The sequence below is a fragment of the Larus michahellis genome, unplaced genomic scaffold, assembly GCF_964199755.1.
Source record: "Larus michahellis unplaced genomic scaffold, bLarMic1.1 SCAFFOLD_463, whole genome shotgun sequence".
NCBI lineage: Eukaryota > Metazoa > Chordata > Aves > Charadriiformes > Laridae > Larus > Larus michahellis.
In genome coordinates this window covers 24,761-36,577 of record NW_027436041.1, presented here as the reverse complement: position 1 = coordinate 36,577, position 11,817 = coordinate 24,761, and the positions used below count along the sequence as shown (strand labels likewise).

The 11,817-nt window shown below is 59.7% G+C and overlaps 1 protein-coding gene and 1 pseudogene across 1 annotated transcript; both read right to left on the bottom strand.

Moving 5' to 3' along the window:
- Positions 1-231: 231 nt before the first annotated feature.
- LOC141736897 (vesicle-associated membrane protein 2-like) lies at positions 232-10,244 on the bottom strand. Its single transcript, XM_074571547.1, has 5 exons — positions 10,159-10,244; positions 7,669-7,789; positions 5,340-5,498; positions 1,043-1,094; positions 232-462 (listed from the first exon to the last, which is right to left on the bottom strand). The coding sequence occupies exons 1-5, from the start codon at positions 10,224-10,226 to the stop codon at positions 446-448; spliced, it is 417 nt and encodes a 138-aa protein (XP_074427648.1). The 5' UTR covers positions 10,227-10,244; the 3' UTR covers positions 232-445.
- LOC141736895 (uncharacterized) lies at positions 2,094-5,333 on the bottom strand (annotated as a pseudogene).
- Positions 10,245-11,817: the final 1,573 nt, after the last annotated feature.

Here is an 11,817-nt window from a genome sequence, read left to right as displayed (position 1 = left end):
TTGGGGGGGGGGGGGGGGCGGGGTGTTTCCCCCCCTCAAAAATTGTGCTCAGGTTTTTTTTTTCCAGGGGGGGGGGGGGGGGACGACACCCCAAAATTTGGGGGGGGGGGGGTAAAATTTGGGGGGGGGGGGGGGGGGGGGGCCAGGGAGACCCCAAATACCCTCCGGGGGGGGGGTTGGAGGGGGCAAGACCCCCCCGCTCCCCCCCCCCACTTTTGGGGTGCTCTGGGCTTGGGGGGGGGTGAATTTGGGGGGGGGGGTGATTTTTGGGGGGAGGGGGGTATTTTTTGGGGGGGGGGTTGGGATTTTGGGGGGGGGTCGGGGGGTTTTTGGGGGGGGTGGGGGAGGGGCTCGGCCCCCATTTTTTGGGGGGGGGGGAGTCGGGGGGGGGGGGGTCCCTGAGGGGGCGGGGCCGGGGGCGGGGCTTGAGGTGGGGGGGGGGGCGTTAGGTGCTGAAATACACTGGGGGGGGGGGGGGAGAGAGAAAGGGGCGGGGTCAGGGGTGTGGCCACGCCCCCTTTCCCCCTGACCACGCCCCCTTCCTCCTCGGCCGCGCCCCCCCCCGCCCCCTTGGCCACGCCCCCTCCCCTCGGCCCCGCCCCCGCGGCGAAGCCCCACCCCCCGCCATTTATGGATGCAGCTTCTTTCCGCCACGCCCCCTCATTTGCATGCCCCGCCCCTCCATTCCCGCATTTGCATGCCCCGCCCCCCGCGATTTGCATGCCGCCCCTCATTTGCATACCCCCCCCCCACCGCCCCGCCCGGCCTAAAGGGCATTAAATCCCCTCATTTCAATGTTAACGAATCCCCGCCCCCTTCATTTGCATACCCTGAGAATGCGTAGCGGCCCCCCCCCCCCCCCAGTCTAATTAGCACCCTCATTAGCATACACGGAGCCCTCATTAGCGGGCCGCCGCCCTCGTTAGCACCCCTTGAGGCCTCGTTAGGCCCCTGCCCCCCCCCCCGGGTTACCAGCCCCCTTGTTAGGCCCCGCCCCTCGTTAGCGGCCCCTCGTTAGCGGCCCCTCGTTAGCGGCGCTCACCGATGATGATGATGAGGACGATGGCGCAGATGACCCCCAGGATGATCATCATCTGCGGGGGCAGAGGGCAGGGGTCAGGGGTCAGGGGTCAGGGGTCAGGGGTCAGGGGTCAGGGCGGGGCCTCTGGGGGTTTCCGGGGCCGTTTCCGCCATATTTGGGCTGGGTTTTGAGGTACATTTTGGGGGCGTTTGGGGGGTTTTTGGGGGCCCTTTCGAGGCACTTCGGGTGTTTCGAGGTATTTTGGGGGTTTGGAGGGATTTGGGGCGGTTTTTATTTGTTTTCGGGGGGGGGGTTTGGGGGGGTTTCGGGGTATTTGGGGCGTTTTGAGGTTTTTTTGGGGGGGGTTGGGGGTTTTTTAGCGTTTCTGAGGTGTTTGGGGTATTTTGGCGTATTTTAGGGGGGTTTGGGGTTTTTTTGTGGGGTGTTTTTGAAGGACTTTGGGGCGGGTTTGGGCTTTTTGGGGTGGTTTTGGAGCATTTTGGGTGTTTTTGAGGTTTTTTGGAGGGTTTTGGGGTTTTTTTTAGCATTTCTGAGGTATTCGAGGTATTTTGGTGTATTTTAGGGGTGTTTTGGTTTTTCAGGGGGTGTTTTTGAGGTATTTTGGGGGGGTTGAGATATTTAGGGGTGGTTTGAGGCATTTTGGGGTGATTTTGGTTTTTTGGGGGTGGGTTTGGGCTTTTGGGGGCGGTTTTGGGGTATTTTGAGCGGTTTTGAGGTTTTTTGGGGTGCTTTGGGGGTTTTTTTAGTATTTCTGAGGTATTGGAGGTATTTCGGTGTATTTTAGGGGAGTTTTGATTTTTGCGGGGGTGTTTTTGAGGTATTTTGGGTGGTTTTGAGGTATTTTGGGTGGGTTTGGGTTTCTCGGCGTGGTTTGGGGGTATTTCGGGTGGTTTTGAGGGTTTTTGGGGTGGGTTTGGGGTTTTTTTCGTATTTCTGAGGTATTTGAGGTATTTTGGTGTATTTTGGGGGGGTTTGTTTTTTCGAGGGGTGGTTTTGAGATATTTTGGGGTGGTTTGAGGCATTTTGGGGCGATTTTCATTTTTGGGGGGGGTTTGGGGTATTTTGGGCATTTTTGAGCGTTTTTGGGGGGGTTTGGGTTTTTTTTTGTATTTCTGAGGTATTTTAGGTATTTTGCTGTATTTTAGGGGGGTTTTGGTTTTTCAGGGGATGTTTTTCAGGCATTTTGGGGTGATTTGGAAATATTTTGGGGTGGTTTGAGGTATTTTGGGGTGGTTTTGGTTTTTTGTGGGTGGTTTTGGGGTATTTGGGGCGTTTTTGAGGTTTTTTGGAGCGGTTTCGCTTTTTTTTTTGTATTTCTGAGGTATTTGAGGTGTTTTGGCGTATTTTAGGGGAGCTTTGGTTTTTTCGGGGGTGTTTTTGAGGTATTTTGGGGTGTTTGAGGTATTTTGGGTGGGTTTGGGTTTCTTGAGGTGGTTTTGGGGTATTTTGGGCGTCTTTGAGGTTCTTTTGGGGGGGTTTGGGTTTTTTTTAGTATTTCTGAGATATTTGAGGTATTTTGGTGTATTTTAGGGGGGGTCTGGGTTTTCGGGGGGTGATTTTGAGGTATTTTGGGGTGGTTTGGGGGTATTTTGGGGTGGTTTTGAGGTATTTTGGGTGTTTCTGAGATATTTTGGGGTATTTTGGGGTGCTTTGGGGTGGGTTTGAGGTATTTTGGGTGTTTTTTAGGTTTTGGGGTGGGTTTGGTTTTTTTGGCGCCATTTTGGGGGTTTGGGGCCGTTTTGAGGTATTTTGGGTGTTTCTGAGGTATTTTGGGGTGTTTTCGGGTGGGTTTTGAGACATTTTGCATGTTTTTGAGATATTTTGGGGTGGTTTTGGGGTTTTTCGAGGTGGGTTTGGTTCTTTTGGGCCCCTTTGAGGTATTTTGGGTGTTTCCGAGGTATTTCAGGGTGGTTTGGCGTTTTTTTGGGGTGGTTTTGAAGTATTTTGGCTGTTCTTCAGGTATTTTTGGGTTTTTTTATGTGATTTTGAGGTATTTTCGTGTTTTTTGACGTATTTTGGGGTCGTTCCGGCCTTTTTTGCGGCGTGTTTGGGTTTTTTTTTGGTATTTCTGACGTATTCAGGGTATTTTGGTGTATTTCAGGGTGCTTTTATTTTTTGGGGGTGTTTTTCAGGTATTTTGGGGTGCCTTGGGGGTCTTTCGGGGTGATTTCGAGGCATTTTGGGTGTTTTTGACCTTTTTTGGGGTGGTTTTGGTTTTTTCGGGGTGGTTTGGGGGATTCTTGGTGTGTTTTCAGGTATTTTGGCTGTTCTTCAGCATATTTTTTGGTGGTTTTGAGGTGTTTTGGGGTGGTTTGGGGTTTTCTGGGGCCGTTTTGAGGTATTTGGGGCATTTCTGAGGTATTTTGGGGTGGTTGCGAGGTTTTTGGGGGTGGTGTGGGGTTTTTTTAGGGTGGTTTTGAGCTATTTTGCGCGTTTTTCAGGTATTTTGGAGCTGTTTGGGGTATTTTGGGGTGGTTTGGGGATTTTTAGGGTGTTTCGGGGTCGGTTTGAGGTGTTTTGGGTGTTTTGGTGCATTTAGGAGCAGTTGGGGGCTGGTTTTGGTGCATTTTAGGCTGTTCTGGCGTATTTTAGGGTGCTTTTGGGATGTTTTTGGCACATTTTGGGGTGGTTTTGGTGCATCTTGGGGTGCTTTTGGGCAGTTTCGGCGCATTTTGGGGCAGTTTGGGGCTGGTTTAGGTGCATTTTGGCACATTTTGGGACGTTTCGCGATATTTTTGGGTGGGTTTGGGATGGTTTTGGCACATTTTGGGGCGGTTTTGGTAAATTTAGGGGCAGTTTTGGGGTGAGTTTGGGGCACTTTAAGCCGGTTTTGGGCATTTCGGTGTATTTAGGACAAGTTTTAGTGCATTTAGGAGCAGTTTGGGGCTGGTTTGGGCTGATTTTGGCACGTTTTGAGCTGCTTTCGTATCCTTTAGAGTAGGTTTGGGATGGTTTTGGCGCATTTTGGGGCAGGTTTGGTGCATTTAGGGGCGGTTTTGGTGCATTTAGGAGCAGTTTGGGGCTGGTTTAGGCTCATTTTGGCACATTTTGAGACATTTCGGCACATTTTTGGGTGGGTTTGGGCTGGTTTTGGTGCATTTTGAGGTGGGTTTGGTGCATTTAGGGGCGGTTTTGGGGTGGGTTCGGGGCACTTTAGGCCGCTTTTGGGCATTTTGGTGTATTTAGGGGTGGTTTTAGTGCTTTTAGGAGCACTTTGGGGCTGGTTTGGATGATTTTGGCACGTTTTGGGCTGCTTTGGTGTGTTTTAGGGTGGCTTTGCGATGGTTTTGGCACGTTTCGGGGTGGGTTTGGTGCATTTAGGGGCGGTTTTGGGGTGGGTTCGGGGCCCTTTAGGCCGGTTTTGGGCGTTTTGGTGTATTTAGGGGCGGTTTTGGCGCATTTGGGGGCGGTTTCGGTGCATTTCGGGGTGGGTTTGGTGCATTTAGGGGCGCTTTTGGGGCGGGTTCGGGGTCCTTTAGGCCGCTTTTGGGCGTTTTGGTGTATTTAGGGGCGGTTTTGGCGCATTTGGGGCCGTTCTGGCATCTTTTCGCGTGGCTTTGGGTCTGCTTTTGGCGCTTTTAGGCCAGTTTTCGGCTTTTTTGGTGCATTCAGGGGCAGTTTCGGTGCATTTCGGGGTGGGTTTGGCGCATTTAGGAGCGCTTTTGGGGCGGGTTCGGGGCACTTCAAGCTGCTTTTGGGCATTTTGGTGTACTTAGGGGTGGTTTTAGTGCATTTAGGAGCAGTTTGAGCTGATTTTGGCACCTTTTGGGCTGCTTTTGGGTCCTTTAGCGTGGCTTTCGATGGTTTTGGCGCATTTTCGGGTGGGTTTGGTGCATTTAGGGGTGGTTTTGGGGTGGGTTCGGGGCCCTTTAGGCCGCTTTTGGGCGTTTTGGTGTATTTAGTGGCCGTTTTGGTTCATTTAGACGCAGTTTGGGGCTGGTTTCGGTGCATTCGGGGCTGTTTTGGCATCTTTTCGCGTGGCTTTGGGTCTGCTTTTGGTGCTTTTAGGCCGGTTTTCGGCTTTTTTGGTGCATTCAGGGGCGGTTTCGGTGCATTTCGGGGTGGGTTTGGCACATTTAGGGGCGCTTTTGGGGCGGGTTCGGGGCACTTCAAGCCGCTTTTGAGCATTTTGGTGTATTTAGGACAACTTTTAGCGCACTTAAGAGCGCTTTGGGGCTGCTTTAGGCTCATTTTGGCGCGCTTTGGCCTGTTTGGGCGTCTTTTCGGGTGGGTTTGGGCTAATTTTGGGGCGTTTTGGGGTATTTCGGGGGGGGTCGGGCCGGTTTTGGGGTCTGACCTTGAGGTTCTTCCACCAGTACTTGCGCTTGAGCTTGGCGGCGCTGGTCTCGAACTGGGAGGCGCCGGCCTGCAGAGCGTCCGCCCGGTCGTCCAGCTCCGACAGCTTCTGGTCCCGCTCCAGCACCTTGTCCACGTTCACCCGCATGATGTCCACCACCTCGGGGGGGCAAAGGTCAGCGGGGTCAAAGGTCGGGGGGTCAAAGGTCAGCGGGGTCAAAGGTCGGGGGGGCAAAGGGGCACCCCCCCCACCCCCCCCCCAAGGGACGAAGGTCAAGGGCGCAAAGGGTTAAAGAGGGGGACGGGGAACCCCAGGAACCCCGGGTGAACCCCCCCCCTCAAGGAGCCGGGGCTCATTTGCATACATTTGAATAGCAACTCCCACACACAACCCCCCCACACACACATAAACACTTTCCCTCGCCTCCTCCCGCCTGCCAGCCCCCTAATTTGCATGCCACGCCCCCCCGATTTGCATGAGACAGCCCCTAATTAACACGCCACCCCCCCAATTTGCATGAGGCAGCCCCTAATTAACACGCCACCCCCCCCAATTTGCATGCCACGCCCGCTAATTAACACACGGTTCCACCGATTCGCATGCCTCGCCCCCTAACTAACATGCCACGCCCCCCCAATTTGCATGAGGCACCCCCTAATTACCACCCCGCCCCCCCAATTTGCATGCCTCGTCCCCTAATTAACACCCCGCCCCCCCAATTTGCATGCCTCACCTCCTAATTAATATGCCACCACCCCAATTTGCATGCCTTGCCCCCTAATTAACACACCACGCCCCCCAAATTTGCATGTCACGCCCCCAAATTTGCATACGGCGCCCCTAATTAGCACGCCACGCCCCCAATTAGCACGCAATGCCCCAATTAGCATGCCACGCCCCCTAATTAACACACCAGGCCCCCCAATTTGCATGCCACCCCACCAATTTCCATGCCACACCCCTAATTTGCATGCGACGCCCCCAATTAGCATGCCACGCCCCCAATTAGCATGCCACGCCCCCAGTTTTGCAAACCACATCCCCAATTAACATGTCACATCCCCCAATTAGCATGCCACGCCCCTAATTAGCATACCGTGCACCCTCATTTGCATGCCACCCCCCATTGGCATGTGACAACCCCTCATTTACATGCCACGCCCCCTAATTTACATACCGTGGCCCCTCATTTGCATGCCGGGCCCCCTTACATGCGTGCCACCCCTCCTAATTTGCATGCAACGACCATAATTTGCCTGCCCCGGCCCCTAATTAGCATGCCACGCCCAGTTAGCGTGCTGCTACGCCTTCATTTGCATGCCACACCCCCTGATTTGCATGCCATGACCCCCATTTACATATACCCGCCCTCGTTAACGTGCCCCGTCTTGTCATTCGCAGGCCCCGTCCCCTCATTTGCATGCCCCGCCCCTCATTAACGTGCACTGACCCCTAACTACCACCCCATGCCTCATTAGCATCCATAAAGCCCTTAATTAGCACCCCCTGCATCTCATTAACAGGCAATAACCCCTTAATTAGCACCCCCTGAGCCTCATTAACATCCACCGGCCCCCTCATTAGCATCCCCCGCCCCTCATTAGCATACACTGAACCCCCCTCGCTACCGGCCCCCTCATTAGGCCCCGTGCTCATTAGCACCCCCTCCATTAAGCCCCCGTTCCTCATTAGCATACATTAAACCATCATTAACATACACTAGCCCCTCATTAGCATACCTTAGCCCCTCGCCAACACACATTACATCGTCATTAGCATACATTAAGCCCTCATTGGCCTACCTTAACCCCTCATTAGTATACATCAAGCCCTTATTAGCATACATTAAGCTCTCATTAACATACATTAGGGCCTCATTAGCATGTATTAAAGCCCCATTAACAGCCATTAACCCCTCATTAACATACGTTAAGGCCTCATTAGCACACACCAGCCCTCATTAGCATACACTAAGCCCTCATTAGCATACATTACACCCTTATTAGCGCTCCTCCCCCCTCATTAGCATAAACTAACCCCTCATTAACGACTCCTTCATTAGCAACCCCCCCCCATTCCCCCCTTTCGGCCCCTCCCCTTCAGGGACCCCACCCATGACCACGCCCACCCAATAACCCCGCCCCTGGCCACGCCCACGCCCGTGGCCACGCCCACACCCACCCCCCGACCCATAACCACCCCCCCGACCCCACCCCTGGCCCCGCCCCCCACGGCCACGCCCACCCCCGTGGCCCCGCCCCCACGGCCACGCCCCCGAGGCCACGCCCCCGAGGCCACGCCCACCCCCCCGGCCCCGCCCCCTGCTGACCTCATCGACCTGGGCCTGGGTCTGCTGCAGCCGCCGGTTGCTGGTGAGGTTGGGGGGAGGGGCGGGGGGGCCCCCCCCTTCGCCCGCGGGGGGAGGGGCGCTGGGGGCCGAGGGGGCCGACCTGGGGGGAGGGGGGGGAGGTCAAAGGTCAAAGGTCAAAAAGGTCACGGTCACCCCTAGCCAGGGCCCCAGGCGGCCGCTGCCCCATAGAGAGGGGCCCAGTGCCCCATAGAGAGGGGCCCAGCCCTCCTGTGCCCCATAGAAAGGGCCCAAGCCCCCTTGGGCCCCATAGCGAGGGCCCCAGCCCTCCTGTGCCCCATAGCGAGGGACCCAGTGCCCCATAGCGAGGGCCCCAGCCCTCCTGTGCCCCATAGCGAGGGACCCAGCCCTCCTGTGCCCCATAGCGAGGGTCCCAGTGCCCCATAGCGAGGGGCCCAACCCTCCTGTGCCCCATAGAAAGGGCCCCAGCCCTCCTGTGCCCCATAGCGAGGGACCCAGCCCTCTTGTGCCCCATAGGGAGGGACCCAGTGCCCCATAGCGAGGGCCCCAGCCCTCCTGTGCCCCATAGCGAGGGACCCAGTGCCCCATAGCGAGGGCCCCAGCCCTCCTGTGCCCCATAGCGAGGGACCCAGTGCCCCATAGCGAGGGCCCCAGCCCTCCTGTGCCCCATAGCAAGGGACCCAGTGCCCCATAGCGAGGGCCCCAGCCCTCCTGTGCCCCATAGCGAGGGACCCAGTGCCCCATAGCGAGGGCCCCAGCCCTCCTGTGCCCCATAGCGAGGGACCCAGTGCCCCATAGCGAGGGCCCCAGCCCTCCTGTGCCCCATAGGGAGGGCCCTAGCTCTCCTGTGCCCCATAGCGAGGGACCCAGTGCCCCATAGCGAGGGGCCCAACCCTCCTGTGCCCCATAGTGAGGGACCCAGCCCTCTTGTGCCCCATAGCGAGGGCCCCAGCCCTCCTGTGCCCCATAGAAAGGGTCCCAGCCCCCTTGGGCCCCATAGCGAGGGCCCCAGCCCTCCTGTGCCCCATAGCGAGGGACCCAGTGCCCCATAGCGAGGGCTCCAGCCCTCCTGTGCCCCATAGCGAGGGACCCAGTGCCCCATAGCAAGGGCCCCAGCCCTCCTGTGCCCCATAGCGAGGGACCCAGCCCTCTTGTGCCCCATAGCGAGAGACCCAGTGCCCCATAGCAAGGGCCCCAGCCCTCCTATGCCCCATAGAAGAGGCCCCAACCCCCTTGGGCCCCATAGCGAGGGGACCCAGCGCCCCATAGAGGGACCCAGCCCTCCTGTGCCCCATAGAAAAGGTCCCAGCCCTCTTGTGCCCCATAGCAAGGGTCCCAGTGCCCCATAGCGAGGGCCTCAGCCCTCCTGTGCCCCATAGAAAGGGCCCCAGCCCTCTTGTGCCCCATAGTGAGGGGACCCAGTGCCCCATAGAAAAGGCCCCAGCCCTCCTGTGCCCCATAGCGAGGGACCCAGCCCTCTTGTGCCCCATAGGGAGGGTCCCAGTGCCCCATAGAAAAGGCCCCAGCCCTCCTGTGCCCCATAGCGAGGGCCCCAGCCCTCCTGTGCCCCATAGGGAGGGTCCCAGTGCCCCATAGCGAGGGCCTCAGCCCTCCTGTGCCCCATAGAAAGGGCCCCAGCCCTCTTGTGCCCCATAGCAAGGGACCCAGTGCCCCATAGAAAAGGCCCCAGCCCTCCTGTGCCCCATAGCGAGGGACCCAGCCCTCTTGTGCCCCATAGGGAGGAACCCAGTGCCCCATAGCAAGGGCCCCAACCCTCCTGTGACCCATAGAAAGGGCCCCAGCTCCCTTGTGCCCCATAGCAAGGGGACCCAGTGCCCCATAGCGAGGGCCTCAGCCCTCTTGTGCCCCATAGAAAGGGCCCCTGCCCTCTTCTGCCCCATAGCGAGGGGACCCAGTGCCCCACAGCGAGGGCCCCAGCCCTCCTGTGCCCCATAGCGAGGGACCCAGTGCCCCATAGCAGGACTGCAGCCCTCCTGTGCCCCATAGAAAGGGACCCTGCCCTCTTCTGCCCCATAGCGAGGGCCCCAGCCCCCTTGTGCCCCATAGCGAGGGGCTCTAGGTCTCCCGTGCCCCATAGCGAGGGCGTCCGGGGACCCACAGCGGCCCCTCCCCCCCCCCCCCCCCCCGCCCGATGGGGGAGGGGCCCTTTTCCCGCCCCTCCCCCCGCCCTTTTCCTGCGTCGGCGGCTAAAAATAACCCACGGGGGGGGGAGGGGGAGGGATGTGGGGCCGAGCCCCCCCCCGAGCCCCCCCCAACTTGTGGGGCGCTGTGGGGCGGGGGGTTCCCAAGGTGGGGGCAGGGCCCGGGGGGGATGCGGGGGGGAGCCGGGGTTTGAAGGGGGGGGGGGGGGATGTGGGGCCGGGGGTTGCGGGGAGGGGGGGGGGAGGTTGTGGGTCGCTGTGGGGCGCTGTGGGGCCGGGCTATGGGGCTGGGTTGTGGGGCGGGGGGGGGGGGGTGTCTCTCACTCACATCTCGGGCGCTGGCGGCGGCGGCGGCGGCGGGAAAAGATGGCGGCGGGGCCGGGGCGGCGCGTGCATCCGGGCACCCCCCGGGGGGGGACGGGGGGGATCGGTGGGGCGGGGGGAGCTGTGGGGCAGGGGGATGCTGTGGGGCAGGGGGGATTCTGTGGGGCAGAGCGGGAGCTGTGGGGCAGAGCGAGGGGGATTCTGTGGGGCAGGGGGGATGCTGTGGGGCAGGGGGGATGCTGTGGGGCAGAGCGGGATCTATGGGGGGGGCTGTGGGGCAGAGCGGGATCTGTGGGGCAGAGCGGCATCTGTGGGGCGGGGGGATCGGTGGGGCGGGGGGAGCTATGGGGCAGGGGGATGCTGTGGGGCAGGGGGGATTCTGTGGGGCAGAGCGGGATCTATGGGGCAGAGGGGGATCTATGGGGCAGAACGGGGATTCTGTGGGGCAGAGGGGGATCTATGGGGCAGGGGGGATGCTGTGGGGCAGGGGGGATGCTGTGGGGCAGAGCGGGAGCTGTGGGGCGAGGGGGATCTATGGGGCAGAGGGGGATCTACGGGGCAGAGCGGGGATTCTGTGGGGCAGAGGGGGATCTATGGGGCAGGGGGGATGCTGTGGGGCAGGGGGGATGCTGTGGGGCAGAGCGGGAGCTGTGGGGCACAGAACGTGTCAATGGGGTGAGGGGGTCTATGGGGCAGAGCGGGAGCTGTGGGGCGAGGGGGATCTATGGGGGGGGCTGTGGGGCAGAGCGGGAGCTGTGGGGCAGAGCGGGATCTATGGGGCAGAGCGGGGATTCTGTGGGGCAGAGGGGGATCTATGGGGCAGGGGGGATTCTATGGGGCAGAGCGGGATCTATGGGACAGAGCGGGAGCTGTGGGGCACAGAACGTGTCTATGGGGTGAGGGGGTCTGAGGGGTGGGGGGGCGTCTATGGGGCAGAGCGGGAGCTGTGGGGCGAGGGGGATCTATGGGGGGGGCTGTGGGGCAGAGCGGAAGCTGTGGGGCAGAGCGGGATGTATGGGGCAGAGCGGGGATTCTGTGGGGCAGAGCGGGAGCTGTGGGGCAGAGGGGGATCTATGGGGCAGGGGGGATGCTGTGGGGCAGAGCGGGAGCTGTGGGGCACAGAACGTGTCGATGGGGTGAGGGGGTCTATGGGGCAGAGCGGGAGCTGTGGGGCGGGGGGGATCTGTGGGGCGGGGGGGAGCTATGAGGCAGGGGGGATGCTGTGGGGCAGGGGGGATTCCGTGGGGCAGAGCGGGGTATTCTATGGGGCAGAGTGGGATCTATGGGGCAGAGCGGGAGCTGTGGGGCACAGAACGTGTCTATGGGGTGAGGGGGTCTGAGGGGTGGGGGGGCGTCTATGGGGCAGAGCGGGAGCTGTGGGGCGAGGGGGATCTATGGGGGGGCTGTGGGGCAGAGCGGGAGCTGTGGGGCAGAGTGGGGGGGATTCTGTGGGGCAGAGCGGGAGCTGTGGGGCACAGAACGTGTCGATGGGGTGAGGGGCTCTATGGGGCAGAGCGGGATCTGTGGGGCAGAGCGAGGGGGATCTGTGGGGCAGAGGGGGAGCTAGGGGGTGTGGGGGGCTGTGGGGCAGAGCGGCATCTATGGGGCAGGGGGGATTCTATGGGGCAGAGCCGGGGCTGTGGGGTGAGGGTGTCTGAGGGGT